The 19,750-nt window shown below is 37.9% G+C and overlaps 2 protein-coding genes across 2 annotated transcripts; both read left to right on the top strand.

The window, feature by feature from the left end:
- Positions 1-7,340: 7,340 nt before the first annotated feature.
- Positions 7,341-8,186, top strand: LOC140926337 (melanocortin receptor 4-like). Its single transcript, XM_073376093.1, has one exon. The coding sequence runs from the start codon at positions 7,341-7,343 to the stop codon at positions 8,184-8,186; it is 846 nt and encodes a 281-aa protein (XP_073232194.1).
- Positions 8,187-16,608: 8,422 nt separating this feature from the next.
- On the top strand, positions 16,609-19,441 carry LOC140926336 (trace amine-associated receptor 7d-like). The gene is made up of 2 exons (XM_073376092.1): positions 16,609-16,728; positions 18,503-19,441. Exon 2 carries the CDS (start codon positions 18,569-18,571, stop codon positions 19,439-19,441), a length of 873 nt encoding a protein of 290 aa, XP_073232193.1. The 5' UTR covers positions 16,609-16,728; positions 18,503-18,568.
- Positions 19,442-19,750: the final 309 nt, after the last annotated feature.

Here is a 19,750-nt window from a genome sequence, read left to right as displayed (position 1 = left end):
AGATAAAACGTTCCTTTGATTAGGAGGGTATACTGGAGATTGATCGCCAAGGGTTTGAAAGATATGATAAATATTACCAGGCAAGTCAAGATTAAAGTATCATCAAGGCTAATTTAAACCAGCCATTATAAATACAGAAAAAAAGTACCTCTGATTGTCGGAATTGAAAAAAAAAAAGGAGAAATCAGTAGTCTCTTAATAATCATAGAAAAAATATTTTCTACACCCAAATGTCGCACTGAGAGAACATTTTTTAAAGGTTCTTGCAAATTTGATTTTATGAAAACTGACTGTCCGTAATTAGCAACATTTTGTGCAAAAAACAACCCAACTTGTTATTGCACTTGTGGCTCTGCGCAGTTATTCAAAGTCAATACCTCCTACGTTTGAGAATTAACTCCGTTGCTATAAAGAAAGATTTGGAAAAATTGCCGGGGGTGAGCACAGTTGTATTAGATTAAGATGAAAACTTGTTATGATAAGGGTTTCAATGACATTGCAGTTGTCATAGAAACGGAATGACGCCGCCCATTACCTATTTTACTTGCAGCAGTATTTCCCGGCACCGGGAACTGTTTTTCCAAAATCGTTCAAGGGAGCTTTTTCCTCCAATAGCAGCCTCGATGTTCGTGAGATTTAAGTGAAATCTTTAAGAGCGTTATCGAGATATTTTGGGATGAAGTTTTTATGATTAGAAATGCAGTAAAAATGGATAATATTGTAGTTTGGCCGTTATCTGCAGAAAACAAAGAGCGTTTGACATGCAATTTGAGCTCATAGTAGTTACAATCTCTTTAAAAATGTGTGTGAAAGATCGTAGAGATAGGTCCAGTCGATTGCTAGAAAGAAGGATTTAACTATTATGTATCGAAGCGCTCTTGCTAGCGGTTTGTTAGCATTTTGGCCTACTTTAACAAATTGGCAAATAATTTTTAAACCGCTAGATGTTTTTTTTTTTTTTTTTTTTAAATTGAGATTCTTGCCGATGAAACGTCGTTTTAGGAGAAGTTTGAGTCTCAATATTGTTGATATATTGTAGCGCAGTAAAATAAGGGCTACGATTCGCTAATTTTTTTACGGGAAGTTTTCTGTTTACAAGTGAAAGCCTCTTATTATTCAAGGGTATTGTCTCCAAGTTTAATTTTTACGTGAACAGCGGTAACTAACAATGCATTTGAAATATGCAAAAATGCTAGTTATTGTTGTGCACGAAAATATGAAACTTGGAGACAATACCCTGAATAATGAGAGAGGGGCTCTCAGTTGTAAAAACAAAATTTCTGACAGAATATATTAGCGAATTGTAGCCCTTATTTTCCTGCCTTACAATATTTCAATAATCTTGAAACTAAAAGGTCATATAAAAGGACGGTTAATCTCAAGAATCTTTATGAATAATTATATCGAGCCACCTTAAGGACATGGAACTGTTTGTCAAGAACATTAGGGAAATAACACTTTTTCTAAATGTCCAATCGGACTCAGTGCGCGACTTTGCATGTTTCATTTTTGCTAATCATTAGCCAAACTTTTTTTTTTTCAGTTTATCAGCAATAATTTTTAACTTGAAAATGTCGTCAAGATGATACCGAAACGCCGTTCGTTCTTACCCGCGTTATTTTTTACTTGTTTCTGTATAACTAGACCTTTGCTTATATATTTTATTTCTCTACTCATTCAGTAATAATTCCTTATTATTATTATTTTTTCTTATTCCAGATCCAATTCAAATAGAAAGGAAAACAGTACTGAAATAATTGTTTAAAGGATATCTATTAAAGCGACAATGGACACCTGGATTGCAGTCTGGCTTACTGAGTTTATCATGGTATTTATAATCAACGTCTTCACTCTCGTCGTCTTTGCAAGGAGCCGCCATCTACGCAGGCGCAACACGTACTTGATAATGAACCTAACTGTGGCTGATTTACTGATAGCAGCCGTTTCAGGACCTGAAACCATTCTGCTTCTTAAAGAAAACAAGAGACCGAAAAAAGGCTTCGGGGTTTTGCATGTATATTTAGCAATCTCTGACATGTGTTGGATAGCTTCACTGGGTAACTTAGTTTTAATTTCTTTAGAGCGATTGCACGCAACACTGTACCCATATAGGCATTGCTTAGTTGGGAAAAGCATTTACTATAAGATTATCATTTTTAGTTGGTTCGGAGCTTTGACTCTAGCATGTGGTCTACAAATCAGTCGCCTGAATGATGTACCCCTCGCAGATCGGTACCCCTGGATAATTTATATTTGTCTTGCCCTTGCAGTGCTAACAACATCTTATGTTATAATTATGTCAAAATTTATTAGAAAAGCTCAAGTCCAGAAGTTAGGGTCAGTTATGTCAGCAGAAAGAAAACTTTCAGCAACTTTATTCATAGTTAGCGCTGCCTCTATACTTACTCTTCTTCCCTGGGTAATAATTATTTGTATCTCGATAAGTTCAGACCGTTACGTATGGATTGACTTCACACCTATGAAGATAGCATCAACATTTTATCACCTTAATTCTATATTGAATCCAGTGATCTACGCAGTTAGCTTAACAGAGTTCAGGAGAGCTTCGAAGGAGCTTTTCTGCAAAAACACTTCGCATCCAGTAAGGCAGGACCAACCTATTGGACTGCAAGCAATGTAGACATGGACTCTATATGCAGTTTCGTGGACTTTTATCAATTATGTGTTAACATTAAATCATCCATCGACAATTAAGATCCCTCCAACGTAGATAATAGCTTTGTTTAAAAATAAAGATTGTGTTCCACCGAAGGAAATTTGCATCAATAATTGATACATCGCAGGTATTAATCGCTCGCTTGTCAACAATCAGTGATCTGACCAATCAGGTCATGACACAAAGAACGTCTAAAGGCTCCCTCGCCTTTTGTTGTCTTCCAGGCTACGCAAGGCTTGCTTCGCTGGCCGATTTTCTTTTTTCGCCCCTCTCCACTTCTTCGCTGGCTATATAACCTACACAGAAAATGAAATGAAAGACTTTGTCAACTCCAGTCAATCAGTAGGGGTGATTACGACCAACTTTTAATATTGAAAATTAAAAAAAAAAACCCTGACGACATCTCATCGAGGTAAAACAGCTGTTTCGAGAAAGGTTGTCGGGAAAACGCGTTTAAGTGCACGCGTCAACCCCTTTATGGTATTGTGGGTAGTGTTTTTAAGTTCATGGTTCCCAGCTTGTTTCAGTATTTTATTGAAAGCTTAGAAAATGGTGTATGTGAATACCTTTGCCAGTCAGTGAAGTTATCTCATTTTAAAGTTATCTCATCAAGAAGTTATCTCATTTTGAAACTGTTATTAATTTGAAGCAATATACATCTGATGTTGTTAAGTGATAAGGAATCTTCTTCCCAGAGAGCGAGTTCGGCTGCTGCAGCCTAAAGAAAACTTTCAGTAACTTTATTCAAAGCGCTGCTTCTACACTTACTCTTCAGTGGTAGATCCAGCTCTTCAGATAAGGGGAAGCGGAGAAGGTGGGGAGCAAGGCGGCGGTCATCCAGACCCTGAGATAAGGGGGGAAGGGAGCCCTTCAGGCCTCAGTTGTTTGGTCTAAAAATAAAGGCGGGAACGGGCCCCCAGGCCCCTCCCCTGGATTCGCCACTGTTCTTTTTCCTTACTTTTGTGAGTTCACTTCACTCCGTTGGTATCATATCTCATCACAAGCGCAACAATAGACCTTTCCAAGGAATTTTTTTTTTTTTTTTTTTTTTCATCTTATGGCATGGACAAATCAGGAAAAATCCGTAAACTCCGCTAAAAAAATGCCTTTAAATTAGTAAAATTGCTGACTTTGAAAGTGATTGGTTGAAAACTTTCGAAGATAGAACTCCTGAAAGTCGGGTGGGCCCCACCATACAAACTTCTGAATTTTCGCAACTTTGCGGAATATATCGTCGCTCGCTTAGGACGTATCACTTTCAAACTTGGCAATTTTACAAATGTTAAGCGTTCATAACTCTCACATGCAATCAAAGTAAACAAATGGGACCCCTGCAACGTATCTACTTAAACTAGAAGGCTATCTGCGACAAATTTAGTGTTCAAGCCATACGTACCGGGCAGCACTTGCGCCTGCACGAAAACCACACCGTACAGGACTCCTGTTCACACATAAGAACGGTGATGTCGTCGGCGCGATTTAAGTAACAGAGCGAAGCCTCGCCATTTGGTTCAATCACTCCCTGTCACGTGCAAGTACATGAGCTCATTTTAACACAATTTTTTCTTAAGCCCGGGCTTAATGAGTTAGGGCAGCTGTGCCACTGACATTTTGTTACCTTAAGCCGCCCACCCATCGCTTATTGCTCTTGCTTCAGTTCCAAAGAGTGTAATAATCATTTGAAGCCAAAAACGACCCTTTCTCGTCTTTCTGCAATGAATCGAAAATGGTAATGCTCCTATATTTTTTGCGTTTTTTTATTAAGGAGTACTCTTTACATAACTCTTTTCATTACATAATTACTATTGCATGATTAACGATAGTTTTCAAAACACACACTCACAGTCACACACACAAAACGAACAAACAAGAAACATATGGGTTAACCAACTGCTAATATAATTGGAAACGTGTAACTTGCACAGAAAGGATAGCACAGAGGTTTTTTTACATATTCAATACCATTTTAATAGATTGGTAGTAAGAGTAAAACATGTCAGTCCTTTAACTGCGCTCATGTAAACGAGCTGTTTGATGTTAATAACATATAGATTTAGCCACGGCTAAAAGCGAAGCTCTCGATAATATTTATATATAGTTTGTTCAAACAAAATATAAAATCGTGTTATGCTAATCCGTGAAGGCAACGCTGGAGAACGGTGAAAAACAACAATAGGTCTAATTAGGAAAAAAAAAAAGCAACTTTGCACGTGCAGCTCACTTTTTTTGTACATTTCTTTGCCGTTGTTTTGCACGACTACAACGTGAAACTTCCAGAAACTTCTTAGTTGCACGTTTTATGGAGGAAATGTCGTACGTGTTCTCGTTCACTTTTTTTTTATTGCCACTCATTATCATCTTGCATTGGTGGCCGCGACCTTTTCTTATTTTGTCACCGCCGCTACAAAACTTTCATGTTGTTCTTCCAACAAAAAATATCTCTTTCGTTTTTTTCTCTCTCGCTCTAGATCTCTGTCGCCCTTTCCCTCGTTGAGCTTCGCTGGCCTGCAGCCTGACTTTCATTTTTTCTCTGTCTATCTCCTGCTCTATATTCCAAATTAGTGGACATGCTGGACAATGAATTTAATTAAGCTGAATACTTTAGACAACACGGATACAGAAACAATTTCTGCATTAAATTTTCGTCTTTATTGACTCTGTCTCTGCTTTACAAGACTCCGATGGCTATGCGATTTTCCGCCAAAATAACTTCGAGTTGCATTTGGGTTGCCATATCTGTTGATAGAGTTATTTAACATTGGTATGCCTGTGGTGTGGACGGACGGTCGCTCGGGCGGTGGTTGTACGGTCACGTGATTACCAAATTTTCTCGTATGGGTAGATTACTTCATTTTCTTACCCATGGTGCTCCACTGGCGCTTTGCGCCGGAGAGCTCCGCTATTATCGAGTTCCTTGCCGGGTGTGTAGTTTTTCGTGGTTCGAGTTGGTGAGAAGGTTTCATGACTCATGCAGTGAAAAGTATTACAGACTGTTTTTAGTGACTTATATCATTCACACCTTTACAAAGAGAAGTAAAATGTAAGTAATTGAAAAGGTTTAATATTTTCAGTGTTTTTATTTCTTTTTTTTTTATTTATTTTGTTTTTATATCAAACGAAATGACAAAAGGCAGCTGTAAATTAAACCTCCCAAGAGGAAGTGCTCAAAGAATTTTCAAAGATAAAAGGAAATAAATATATATGCGTTTGAACTAGAAAACACAAATTTTCCCTTTGTCATAGTTAGAATCTTTAACAATAATCTCCTCAAGAGTAAAGCGTCAAAACCTTCCAGGAAGTTTGAGTCTGCATAATATGAAAATGATTGCACAAATAATTGAACAACTGCTACCTAGCACGAGCAATATAACTACAGGAACAGAAACTACGAACACTTATTACCATATTTAATACCATTGGTCTAAACATTTGGCAGTAGCAATAGTGTCACAAACTTCTAATGACTTCAACCTGAAACTCAGGAGCTGATCTGCTAATTAAGGCAATTTTTATCGACGCTGTGTTCCAAAGTTTTTCTGCATTGAGTACACGGTCCGTTTGAAATTGTCTTGATAAAGAGGTACTACAACAGACTGTTTCTAGGGATTATCCCACCTTTACAGAGAAAAGTGTGTAAGTTGAGGAACATTTTTTTCTTTTTCCAGGCTTTTTTCCATAAAATACAGCTGTAAATTTATCCTCGCAAGAGGTAGTTTTCTCACGGAAAGATAAAATAAGAGCCCTCTCAGTATACACATATTCCTTGGGGTATGGTTTAGTCGTTTAAGAGGGTGTTAATGGAGTGTAGCTGTAGTCAGTAAACAGCTAAAAAAATGGAGTATGGTTTAGTCGTTTAGAATTAAGCTATGGGCTCATATTTGATCATGTCCATATTGAGGAATTTTGTGCAGTCCCAGTATAGAAAGTAAAACATTGATTAAATACTATGAACGTTAAGATATAAGTAGCTTTAACACATGGCTTTAACTTGCTTTTCTGTTGTTGTTTTATTTTGTTTTTTATCGCTCAAACTTACAAGACCAACCCCCCCCCCCTCCCCCTCAGCGCAGTATTTTTTCTGAGTCTTTTCCTAGACAATAAAGCATCAGCACCTGGCGCTTTCAGTTTATCCCTCGCCCGCATTTTGAGACAAGTTTAGTGATGGTCAGTTGCTATGGTAACGAGAGATATAACGTCATAGGTAGCAGGCGGTCAAGCCATTTTTGAGTGAAAAGTTTTTCAACTTCTTTCAGCAACAGAAGTAAAGATTGAGGATAAAATGATGCAAAGTATTTATTGGTGTATTATTTTACATGTCAAGCCAAAGAAAACCTATCAATTCTCTTGGTTTTTGCCTGATTTCTAATTCTTGAAAAAATCCAAGATGGCGACCATGTTTAGTGACGTCACAGACCTCCAGCAGCGCGATCACAGGCTTTCAACTGAAGGCAAAATCGTTTCGAAATACTGCAACATTTCAAAATTCCAGGAAAGGGGTTCCATCAACGCCCCCCACCCCCCCCCCCCCCACCCAACCCCCTTGTACCAAGGAGGGGTAGGACTTTGAGTGTAGGTCCGAGGGTTAAGGTGAAATGATTTTATTTTTCTTATTCCAGCTCCCATTTAAAAGACAAGAAAAAGGCTACTGTCATATGTTTAAAGGATGTCGACTGATGCGACGAAGAACATCTGGTTTGCAGTGTTTCTCACTGAGTTTATAGTGATAAGTACAAACAACGTCTTCACTCTCATTGTCTTTGCAAGAAGCCGCCATCTACGCAGACGCAATACGTACCTGATAATGAACCTGACTGTAGCTGATTTGTTTTGTGGAGCCGCCACGGGACCTGACACCCTTTGGTTTTTAAAAACAGGAAAAAGATCGACACATGGTTTCAGAGTTTTATATTTAATGATCGCTGACATTTGCTGGATAGCTTCACTGGGTAACCTAGCTTTAATATCTTTAGAGCGGTTGCATGCAACACTATATCCATTTAGGCATTGTTTAGTTGGAAAACGCATTTACTATAAGACTATCATTTTTAGTTGGTTGGGAGCTTTGATTTTAGAATGTGTTCTACACATCACTCGCATGAATGATGTACCCTTCCCAGATCGATACCCCTGGATAATTTATATTTTTCTTACCCTTGCAGTACTAACAATATCTTATGCTATAATTATTTCACAATTTATCAGAAAAGCTCATGTCCAGCAGTTAGGGTCAGTTATGTCAGCAGAAAGAAAACTTTCAGTAACTTTATTCATAGTTAGTGCTGCCTCTATAATTACTCTTCTTCCCTGGGTAATAATTATTTGTATCGCGATAAGTTCAGACCATCACTCATGGATTACACTCACATCGTACAGGACAGCAGTAGCGATTTATAACCTTAATTCGATATTGAACCCAGCCATTTACGCAATTAGATTGTCAGAGTTCAGGAGAGCTTCGAAAACAAATCCAGTAAGGCGGGACCAACCTATTCAACTGCAAGCAATGTAGACATGGACTGTATATGCAGTTTCGTGGACTTATCAATTACGTGTAAATATTAAATGCATCCATCGACTATTAAGATCCCTCAAATGTAGACAATAGCTTTGTTTAAGAATGAAGATTGTGTTCCAGCAAAGGAAATTTGCATAAAACATTAATAAATCGAGGGTATTTGTTGTCAATATTCATCGCTCACTTGAACAGAAAGACTCTCTGCGACAGATTTAGTGTTCCAACTAAACCGGATAGTTCTTGCGCCGCTTTTCCCAATTTTCCCCCTAACTTTTCTTTTTGATAACATAACGGAAACTGTACGTAGTCATTGGACTGACGGGTCGAAAGAATTCAATTTTTGGAAAGATTTTTATTGTGCTTTATCTGCAAATTACTTGTTACAGCTAGAGACATGCAACTCACGTGTGTTTCCATTAATGAATATCGGTCATCATACATCATCAAACATTGACCGGCTGGAAATTTTATGAAGAACAAAAGCATCAGCCGAGGGCATACTATCGTTCTACCCTAAGAGAATCATCGATAAAAAAGGATTACACGAATTGTTTCCCAAAACCTCCAAAAAGCTAAACAGCTGACTGCCACGACAAGTTCAAGCAAGACGGCGATGTCACGGACTATTGTGGAAATCAGGATTCGATACGCAGTCACCAGAAGAGCAAAAGTCCGCGAAATGTAGTCAGGCAGCGTGTCTTGACGAACATGGTTCAGGCACCGATGCCGATGCTGATCTCCCAGGGGAAGCCAACCCCGTACCGTCTGAGCCAAAACAGGACAAAGCTAAGAAAAAGTGCTCCAGGAAGCGACAGCGGACATCGGAGGAGGCCCACATGGCGATGTGTGGAAAGGCTGTGAATTCAAAACGATAAGTAAAATAAAACGCATGCTAGATAAATTCGATAGCGACAGTAGCGACGAGGACTAAACATGCGAAATAGTAAACTGCCAATTCCCTTTCGTTCATTTTTTTCAGTTGATAGTTTTTGTAAGCGAAAACGCTAAAAATAAAATGATTTTTGCCACACAATTCGTCTTTTATTTGATGGTTCTATTCGTGCGTGCCGCAAATAAAGGAAAAGTCACCCATGGGAAAACGTCCCGCATATTTTACATATTGAGTGCACTTTTGCACTTTAGTGGCTCTAGTTGGAGTTATGTGAAAGATCTCCAATGGTTTTTTTTTACATTACTCTTTACACGATATATTAATTACTCTTGCATGATTAAAGATAGTTTTCAGAACACACACACAAAAGGTACAAACAAAAAAAAACAAATGGGTTAACCAGCTAGTAATCTAATAGTTCGAAACGCGTAACTTTGACAGAAAGCATAGAAAAGAGGTTTATTACCATATTCAATACCATTTTAATAGATTGGTAGAGTAGAACTTGTCATTCTTTTAACTGCCCTTATCTAAACGTCTGGGCTGATTGGTGTTATTATTATCGAGGTCGTTGTGTGTACGTAATTTTTCGTGCTTCCAGTTTGTGAGAAGGTTTCATGACTTAGTGAAAAGTATCACAGGCTGTTTCTAGTGATCATTCGCACCTTTACAAAGAGAAGTAAGGAGTGCAAGAATTGAAAAAGTTTAATATTCTCGATAGTTTTCTTTCTTTCTTTTTTTTCCGATTTTATTTTTTTGATATCGAACGATAAATCAACAAAAGGCAGCTTTAAACCTCACAATAGGAAGGGCTCAAAGAATTAAAGGGAGGCTTGGGGCGCTCTTTATCCAGAGAAAAAAATCCCGCTCATTCTTCCTTTCCACTGTTCGCAATAAACACGGGGCAAAAAAATAAATTGGAAACCATCCAGTTGCAGAAGCCAAGAAAAAGAAATGTTATAAAAGACTAATATATAAACAATTTGTCCAAATCTCAGGTCTTTGTAGCCCACAGTTTCCGAGTTATTTCCCGAAACATTTCACACATGTATGGTCGCCGGAAATCAACAAAAACATCTAGTGTTCACTTTTTCTATAAAAGCTCTTCCTTTTCACTCGAGAGCTAGCATACGTACGCATAAACACATCTTTTAATACTTGAGATGGTTAAACTGCTGAAAATCAAGAGGAGGAACTTTTTTCAATTAGACAGCATTCCTAGTTTGGTGTCACGCACTATTAAAACTCGGAAGTTCAAATTGCTGTATTTTCGAAATGAAACATGCTTCGGGACTGGAAACTTGCACAAAGATATATTTTCTATTTATCGTCAACCTAGTGTAAATAAGAATTCGTAAAACCTCGTTGTTTTGACTTTGCAATTTGATGACGTCATTGTGAAAACCATCAATTATGGGCGCCCGTCTCAGTTAAATTAGGTTTCTTTTAGAAACAAGTGGCAAAATTTAAACGTCCTTATCTCCCAGAGCTTATCATCCAGTCCATTCCATTGTTATTCTAGAAAACCTTTACAAGAAACAAAAGGAAATAACGTTATATACGTTTGAACTACACAACATAAATTTTCCTTTTTGTAATAGTTAGAAATGCTTAACAATTATCCCTTCAAGATTTAAACTGCAAAACCTTCCAGGAAGTTTAAGTCTGCGTGATATGCAAATGATAGCACAAATTAAACAACTCCTACCTAGCACGGGGAATATAACTACACAAACTAAAAAATACGGAGCATTATTACCATATTTATATTCATACTATACCGGAAAGTTTTTTTTTTTTTTTCATAGTTAGTGCTGCCTCCACATTTACTCTTCTTCCCTGAGTAATTTTTAATTTTAGTAAAATCCAACTAGTAGTCTATTATTAATGCTGCGTTCTAAAACAATTATTGTTTCCTAAAACAATTATTCCTGTCCCCCTCATGGCCTCTGAGTCAATAGCCCATTCGGCCTTCGGCTTCACGGGCTATTGATTCAGAGCCCATTCGGGCTCGAGGAATAATTGTTAAGTATCTCGATAAGTTTAGACCGTTACTTATGGATTGAATTCACACTGTTCAGGATAGCTTTTGCGTTTTACCGCCTTAATTCGATATTGAATCCAGTGATCTACACAATTAGATTGCCAGGATGCATGAGAGCTTTGAAGAAGCTTTTCTGCTCAAACACTTTGTATCCAGTAAGGCGGGACCAACCTATTCAACTGCAAGCAATGTAGACATGGACTGTATGGGCAGTTTTGTGTACTAATCAATTATGTGTAAATATTAAATGCATCCACCGCATATCGACTATTAAGATCCCTCAAATGTAGATAATAGCTTTCTTTAAAAATGAAGATTGTGTTCCACCAAAGGAAATTTGCATTAAACATTAATAAATCGACAGGGTATTTTTTGTCAACATTCACCACTCACTTGTCAAAAGTCAGCGATCTGTCCAATCAGATCATAATATAAACAAAGTCTAAAGGCTCCATCGCCTTTTTTCTCCCTCAAGCTACGCTCGGCCTGCTTTGCTCGCCGATTTTCTTTTTCTCTCCGGTTAAAAGGGGAGCCTGTTCGCTGGCTACTACCTACACAGAGAATAAATTAAAGGTTTTGTCAACTACAGTCAATCAGAAGGGGGAATTACGACCAACTTTTTTTAAAACCCTGACGACATCTGAACAAGGTAAAACATCTGTTCCAGAAAGATTGTCGGAAAAACGCGTTTAAGTGCACGAGTCAACCCTTTCTGGTATTGTGGGTAGTGTTTTTAAGTTCCCGGTTCCCAGCTTGCTTCAGCATTTCATGGAAAGCTTAGAAAAGGGTGTATGTACTTAACCTTGAGAGGGTGAATAGCAAAATATTAGGTTTGAAAGCCACAGCTGTGTCAAGAACTCACCTCATTTTGATACTGTTGTTGATTTGAAGCAATATATCTGATGTTGTTATGTAAAAGCAAAAAAGTGATAAGGACAAAAGGAATTCCCTTCCCAGAGAGTAAGCTCAGTAGTTCTTTAGCCAAAGAAAACTTTCATCAACTTTATTCAAAGCACTGCTTCTTCTCTTACTTCTTTCTCTGGTTTTCATATGTCGGGAAAATTCCAGGCTATCGGAGATTTTACTGTTTCCCGACTGTCCCAGATTTTGCCGACTAATGAAAACTCGAAATCGTAGATATCCCCGAGTCTGGGATGGACGGGGTCAAATCTGGAGAATCGGGAGCGTTTCTATTTTCCCGACCGTCTCAGATTTCTGCGACGGTCGGCGATCATTCCCGACAAATGAAAACTCAGATTTGTACAGTCGGGGACGTCGGCGATGGATTTCGCTCTTTTCCAATCCCTATCACACTCAGTAAACATGGCGTCTCTCGAAAACACGAATGATTGCTACCTCGAATCTCTTGCCCAAGAGGGAAGGAAGAGTGATATGGTGTTTTTAGTTGGCTTCTGCCTTTCCAGAATAGAAATTCTTGCATTGACGAGCGAAAGAACGCAGATGTATTGAGAACGACGCAGCATTAGCTCGTGTGCATCCATGTTGCTGTATAAATGCTGTTACATTTGTGTTCAAGATTCAATTTTTGGCGTACTTTCCATTTCCCGCCAAATTCATAATAGGGAGAAACTGGAGCAGATTTCTGGCGATTATCCGATATATAGGCAAAATCTGGGATGGTCGGCAAAAAGTAGAATCCCTACTCGTTTGGGGTTTTCCCAACATATGAAAAACAGGCTTCATCCGATATACAGGCAGAATCTGGAATGGCTGGCAAAAAGTAAAATCGCCGATCGTCTGGGATTTTTCCGACATACCAAAAACAGGCTTTACTTCTGTGTGTTCACTTCACTCACGGCCGAACAATAGACCTTTCTTCGGAATTTTTTTTTTTTTTTTTTTTTTTTTTTTCATCTTATGGCATGGACAAGTTAGGAAAAATCCCTCAACTCCACTGAAAAGAATGCCTTTAAATTAATAAAATTGCTAAGTTTGAAAGTGATGTGTTGAAAACGTAAGAAGATAGAAATTCTCAAAGTCGCGTGGGCCTCACCATACAAACTTCTGAACTTTAGCATCTTTGAGGAGCTATTAATATCCTCGCTCGCTTAGGACGTATCACTTTCAAACTTAGCAACTTTGTAAATGTTAAGGCGTTCTTTTCATTGGTGCCGACGTATTTTCCCTAACTGCTCCGTGTCAAAAGTTTAAAAAACCGCGGAAGGGTCATTGGCATAAAGTGATTACATTCAGGAACGTGGCCAGTTATTTTTTTTTTAAGCCCTAGTTGTAAAAGTCGTGATGGAGCAAGAAAGTGAGTTGGAGGGAGGAGTTGTTGAGGACATATTCGCAAGCCACGTGAACGCAGACCTGTAAGCAGCTACAGCACAACCGTTCTGGTTGCCTTCAATGAGTATAAGCAGTAAGTTTGATAACTCACTGCTTATACTCATTGAAGGCAACCAGAATTCTTAATAAAGATCTATTTACACTCACGAGACATGAGACAGAGACACGAGTATCTTTTTGCGCATGCGTGATTGGCTTGTGTGCACTAGAGCCGGGAATCCGCTGTTTCTCTGTACCATAGATCGCACGTATAGCTTTTTTCTCTTCCCATAGTGCCAAATCTTGGTTGTTTATCGTTTACATGGGCAAAACGGTCGGTTCACGATTTGGGCAAATGGTAAGAACATTTCAGGACTGGCAAATTTCGTCATAAAATCGCGTTTACCATTTTTACAAATCTGTTCCATTTACCGAAAAACTTAACTGGTATTAAAGATGGCTTTGAAGAAATTAGAAAAAAAAAATACGACATTTCCGTTAATTTTGCCGACATGCTTCGGAAAATCTCTAATTTTTAAAGCATTAATGCAAGTCAGATCGACCACACATGATATCGTATCCTGCAAACAACACTTGGAGCTGGACCTATCGTCAATCATAGTAGGAAATCATTACATCCACGGACAAAAAACTAAAAGCCGCAGTATCGGCTCCTGGCGCTAATTACTGTGATGGCTGTCAAACTTCAAATGTTTGGCGGCGAAACATGTCACGTTCACGTGAAAGTAGACCACGGGGGTCACGGAAACAACAGACAAAAATAACCTTCGCAGCAACTTTAAATAGATTTTAAAAAAATTATCACGGGGCACAGGGATTCGCTCTCTTAGATCATTCTCTCTTGCTAGATGATCTGATAATGCAGTACGGGTATGATAAGTATCCTACGTACTCAGTGCGTAAGGTCAGAGAAAAACTCGGAACTCTATCATCATTAAAGTACTCATAGAACAACAAACACATGCTAAGTTTAACTATATCAGGAAGTTTCAATAAACGCGGAGCTACGTAATGAGGAGTTATTGGTTTCATAAAGCGAACATCGTTAATTATACGAACAGATTTGTTTTGTAATTTCCCAACCTTTGATAGAGGAGCATCATAATTGTTTCCACACAAAAGACAACCATAATAAAGGTAATGATATATCAGAGACGAGTAAACAGAGACTAGTGATTTGGACGTCAGGTAACGCGTTAACCTGTTTAACCTGGAAAAATCATTGATAAATATTTTAAATAAAATGGGACCAAGTAGAGATCCTTGAGGAACCTCTGAAGATATTTTATACCGATCGGACATAACCCCATTTATGTAGACCTTTTGTTTCCTATTGTTAAGATGTGATCGAAACCATGGATAATAGAAAGACTTGATAGATAAATACTTGATATAAATATATATATATATATATATATATATATATATATATATATATATATATATATATATATATATATATATATATATATTTATATTTATATTTAAAAAAAAAAAAACTGTACCATCGGGGGTTATAGGGTTTTTGTTTAGTCTGAGGTAAGTGGATGAGGGATTGCAAAAAATATGAGTGTCTGGTCACATTATCATGTTGTTGAAAACAAAATGCATACCCCAAACAAGTACAGGTATATGTTTTATTGATTTGATTTAGAATATACCTTGGTAAGGTTTATCATCTACAGGTACATTGTTGCTTTGGATCTCTAAAAAACGGAATGCAATAATAGTGCTAATCAAGTCCATCTTTGGTTTGAAAAACAATGTGATTCAGATATAGACCGTTTCCGAGAAGAACACTAACCAACTTAAACACACGACTCTGTAGCTAATACAAGCATTGACCCTCAAACACAGTTAATCACAAAGAAATAATAAATACACTTCAGAAGTGATAAATAAAGTTTCTGATCATAAATAATTTAGATGCCACCTTCTGGCTCTCATGCATGACAAAAGCAACTTTGTTGCTGTTTAATACAGAAAGATTGATTGATTTCTCAGAAGAGTACTTGACCACAATTTTATTGTCTTCATTGACTATGTGTGTTCAGCAAATCCTACAAGAAAGAAAAACAAAAGGAAATCTAAAACACTGTTTAAAAAATAACAACAACACTTGAAATGTTAGTAGGTGTTTTCCCATTGATGCAACAATTAGTTATAGTTTTTGTAAGGGAAAAGTACAAAATTTATTCGAGTCTCTTCAGTGCCTTCGAATGCAAGCTGCGACGAGCGACGTGAGGCGATTGTATTCACTGGATATGTAATATAGTAGTTTTATTCCAACATTAAAAGATGAGCGAAATTAACATACTGCTTTACGAACAATAATTGAGCGAAACTTGTCGGTCGATTGGAACTTTACACACCGTGTGCGTACACTTGCTCGGCGCCAGCTCCGAAAGTAGTTAGTTTCAGCCATTTTCAAATGAAATTTATGACTGAAAAATAACAGCATTCAGTCTGTAACTATGCCTATGCGACAATTCCATCCTTAAAACATCTGTCAATCGTAGTTAAGAATAGAAACAAGAAGAAACCTTCATAACAAAGGCGTCCCAAAACAGTCGCCAAGTGTACTAAATATGGCTGTGGTAAGGTCAATTTTTGGGACGCAATTTTCTCAAAGACAAAGACAAATAACACAAAACAACAACTAGAAGTGCTTACCTTGAAGGTTCAAGTGTCACATGGCTTTGAAGGATCGCCATCGCCGTAAGACAACAAACGAAGGAAAAAACACCCACCAAAAATTAAAGCACCACTAAAAAATCCGAAAAAGAACAACATGCAGGCAAAGAAACCCTACATTTCGACTGGTTTGCGCCACATTTTCGCCATCGTTTCGTCACAAATCTCCACTATGATGGAACCATAAAACGCCATCTTGGAGCACGAACCAACCAATCGGTAAAACAATCAGTAGTGGTACTAGCAGGGCGGAAGCCATATTGCTTTGGAGTAAGAATATCTTCAGTGCATAAATAGGACATATTTTGATTGAAACTTATTATTAAAAGATTTTACCATATTTAATACCATTCTGATCATTCTGTAGTGGTAAACATTACAAACTTTTAATGATCTTAGTGGTAAACATGACAAACCTTTAATGATCTCATCTAAAGGCCGGAACTCATTGAGGGTATATATTCCTATCGATGCGTTTTTGTTAAATTTTATATGCTTTGAGCTTGCAAGGTGTTATAAACTGAGTGAGAAGTATTGCAGACCGAGTATTACAATCTGTTCCTAGTCATCACTTGCACCTTTAAGAGAAACAAAATGTAAGTAACTGTTTTATTTTTATTTTATTTTATTATTATCTTTTTAATCTCAGAAGAAAATAAAACTTAAGGCAGCTGTGAATTTAAGAGTCAATGTCAGTAAGAATCGGAGATAATTTCAAAATCGCGGACACAGCTCAAAATTCGTTTTCGCTGATAATTTTTACATTGATTGAGTCAGTTGTATCGTAGTTAGCAAAAGAGGGTTAGTTTGGTCTAATTTTTGCGTTTATTAGGAGAATTAAATAAAATCGGTTGGGTCCGTTTTGAACCAAAATGACCTCTTTGATGAACCGAGATTTCACTATATTCGTGACTCTCTCAAGTTAGCGGGATAAAGCCTTTAACTGATTTCTTACCTTGAAGAAATAGCTTGCCCCTTGGTAAATTAAATATCGTTTATATTGACAGATCATTTACTTTATAAGACCCGTGGAGAGTTTTTCGTTGAACGCACTTCGTTGCCTTTTCTGAATGGCTCCGAAGTGACATAAAAGACCTGCCTAAAAATCCGGCCGGTACGCCAAAATAAATCTTCAGAATAAGCTTTCTCTACAGCTTAAGATAGATGCTTTACGTCTTCTTTTCATTTCTTTGGGATCTTTTTAAGTTTTTTGATACGACCTCCCCGAAGTTTGCTAATTGGCGGATTTTTAGATGACCGCCATATTGATACTGTGAGAAAGTACCGTACAAAGAGACGTATTACGTTTGGTTAAAATGAGTCTAAAATTATAAGTGCAAGTGAGATTTAGTTTGGTAATAAACAAAAGTAGCTGCCTCTATGTTATTTTTAAAGTTAACGGCAATTTGGCAATGGTTTTATACAGGACTATGATTCCATGCATGATATCGTGACATTGGTACCGCACCGACCTTTGACACCGTCATAAGACTTCATGTATTAAACGTCGAATAACGGGTGAGCGAGTTCCCCATTGACATCTTCAGCTTTATATTCCGTTTCCTTTGGGTTTCACAATGTGGACGAAAGGAAATCACGAAATCTTTAATTTCACTGCAAGAAGTCATTATGCAAATACAGAACACCTGCGTAAATAGTATATCCTTCTTCAAGATTGTCAATACGGGATTTTAAAAAATGGGATTAAGAAATCAGAATATCAGATAAAGGTTCTGTCAAAAGATGCCTTCAAAACTGAGAAAAGTTAGATTTTGGACTAGCATAAGGTCGCTTAAAATGGGGATTGGATTGAATTAACTGGCATCAACAAGAAGCATGAAAAATATTTACGTATATACACACATGTTTACATTTGCAGATGAGCCTCCGGATGAGCCTCCGGATATTTGAATTACTTTTGGCGCAATTTACAAGTCAACCAGTTTTCACGGCAAGAAATTTAACTTTAACCTCATTTACCAATACTTTTACGAAACGGCAAATCTTAGAAAGTTCGGTATTCTACATCTGTTTTCCCACTTCTGAATACATCCCGCAAATTCCTAATTTTCGTTGTGAGAATTCAAGGAAAATCGGGAGTTTACTTTCCGTTTTCCTGCGCTTTACTGGGATGACTCGGATCACTCCTTGTTTCCTCGTCAAATAGTCGTTGTGTTGCATAAAGGACGGGCTGACCCACTAGCTGAGATCTCGTTTCGAGCCAATGGGATCTCGTCAGTCTGGCTTCTCATACAAACACAACAAAAATTTTAAAGGCATGAGCCGAGCCAGCACGATAAAGAGAGCAAGCGGGTCAGAAACTTTTGTCGTTTGATACCTAGACTCAAACTTATTTTGTTGTTGTCGAAGGTTCCATTTGGAAACAATCAAATGTTACAAGCGCAAGGTTGACAAGAATGCCCCTTTAATCAAAGGATGCCTGACGAAGTAGAGGATATCCGGTTTGCAGTGCTGACCACAGAATTTTGTTTTATATCTATAATCAACACCTTTACGGTTGTCGCTTTTGCAAGAAGCCGCCGTCTACGCAAGCGCAGTACATACCTGGTAATAAACCAAACTGTGGCTGATTTGCTGGTTGGAGCTGTGGCGGGACCTGTGTACCAAAATGGTCTACCAGGACCGCAACATGGTCTCAGTTGGAGAAACTGTTGGAGGGCGATCATTGACAGCTTTTACATAGTTTCAGTAGGCAATCTAGCATTAATATCTTTAGAGCGACTGCACGCCACACTTTATCCATTTAACCACTGCTTGGTCGGGAAACGTGTTTACTGTAAGATTATCTTTTGCAGTTGGTTTGGGTCCTTCATTTTAGCATCTGTATTTGTCATTCTTGAAATAAATGAACCGGTTGCATGTCGAGGTGCATGGGTAAGCTATACTTTTGTTACCCTTACACTTCTTACAGCAGCATATTTTATCATTTTATCAAAGGTTTTAAGCAAGCCTTATGCCCAGCGGTTTAGATCAGTTATTCTAGTGGAGAGGAAACTTTCCATAACATTATTAATAGTCACCGCAGCCTCTATAGCTACTCTTCTTCCATGGGCAATAACAAGTTGTGTTTCTCTACGTCTAGGTTACTTGAGGATTCAATTATTACCATTCATAAATGTTGCAACCCTTATACTTGCGATTTATTACCTAAACTCGATCGTGAATCCACTGATTTACGCCTTTAGATTGCGACAGTTCAGGAGGGCTTTGAAAGGGCTTTTCTGCAAAAATACTTCATCTACAGGACGGGCCCTACAGTCGCTGGGGCCCTACCCATTAACCTTCTAGAAATGTAGTGAGCGGTAAACACGCTGACTAAAAAAGAGACCCAAGGGTTAGGGACCTCTTTGAAGCCATGTTTCGAAATGAATTTCCACGGAATTGTTACTTGTAAATGGGTCTTAGCTTGCAAACCAGTCTACGTTGTCCAGTTCATTGATAGTTTCACTCCTTGCTGTTTTAGTTACAATATGTTTTCTTAGAATTTAGGGATTAATCAGATCATAACTGTAAAAAAAAATATATATATATATATATATATAATAATGATAAAATCTCAAATCTGATTGGACACTATGCGCCATCGCGGGCGCTCAC

Source organism: Porites lutea, chromosome 2 (assembly GCF_958299795.1).
Source record: "Porites lutea chromosome 2, jaPorLute2.1, whole genome shotgun sequence".
In the NCBI taxonomy this organism is placed as follows: Eukaryota; Metazoa; Cnidaria; class Anthozoa; order Scleractinia; family Poritidae; genus Porites; species Porites lutea.
This window is presented reverse-complemented; position numbering and strand designations above follow the sequence as displayed.

Bases quoted from the DNA above. Each gene is read 5' to 3' on its own strand.
- LOC140926336 (XM_073376092.1), top strand. From the start codon at position 18,569: ATGCCTGACGAAGTAGAGGATATCCGGTTTGCAGTGCTGACCACAGAA.
- LOC140926337 (XM_073376093.1), top strand. From the start codon at position 7,341: ATGTCGACTGATGCGACGAAGAACATCTGGTTTGCAGTGTTTCTCACT.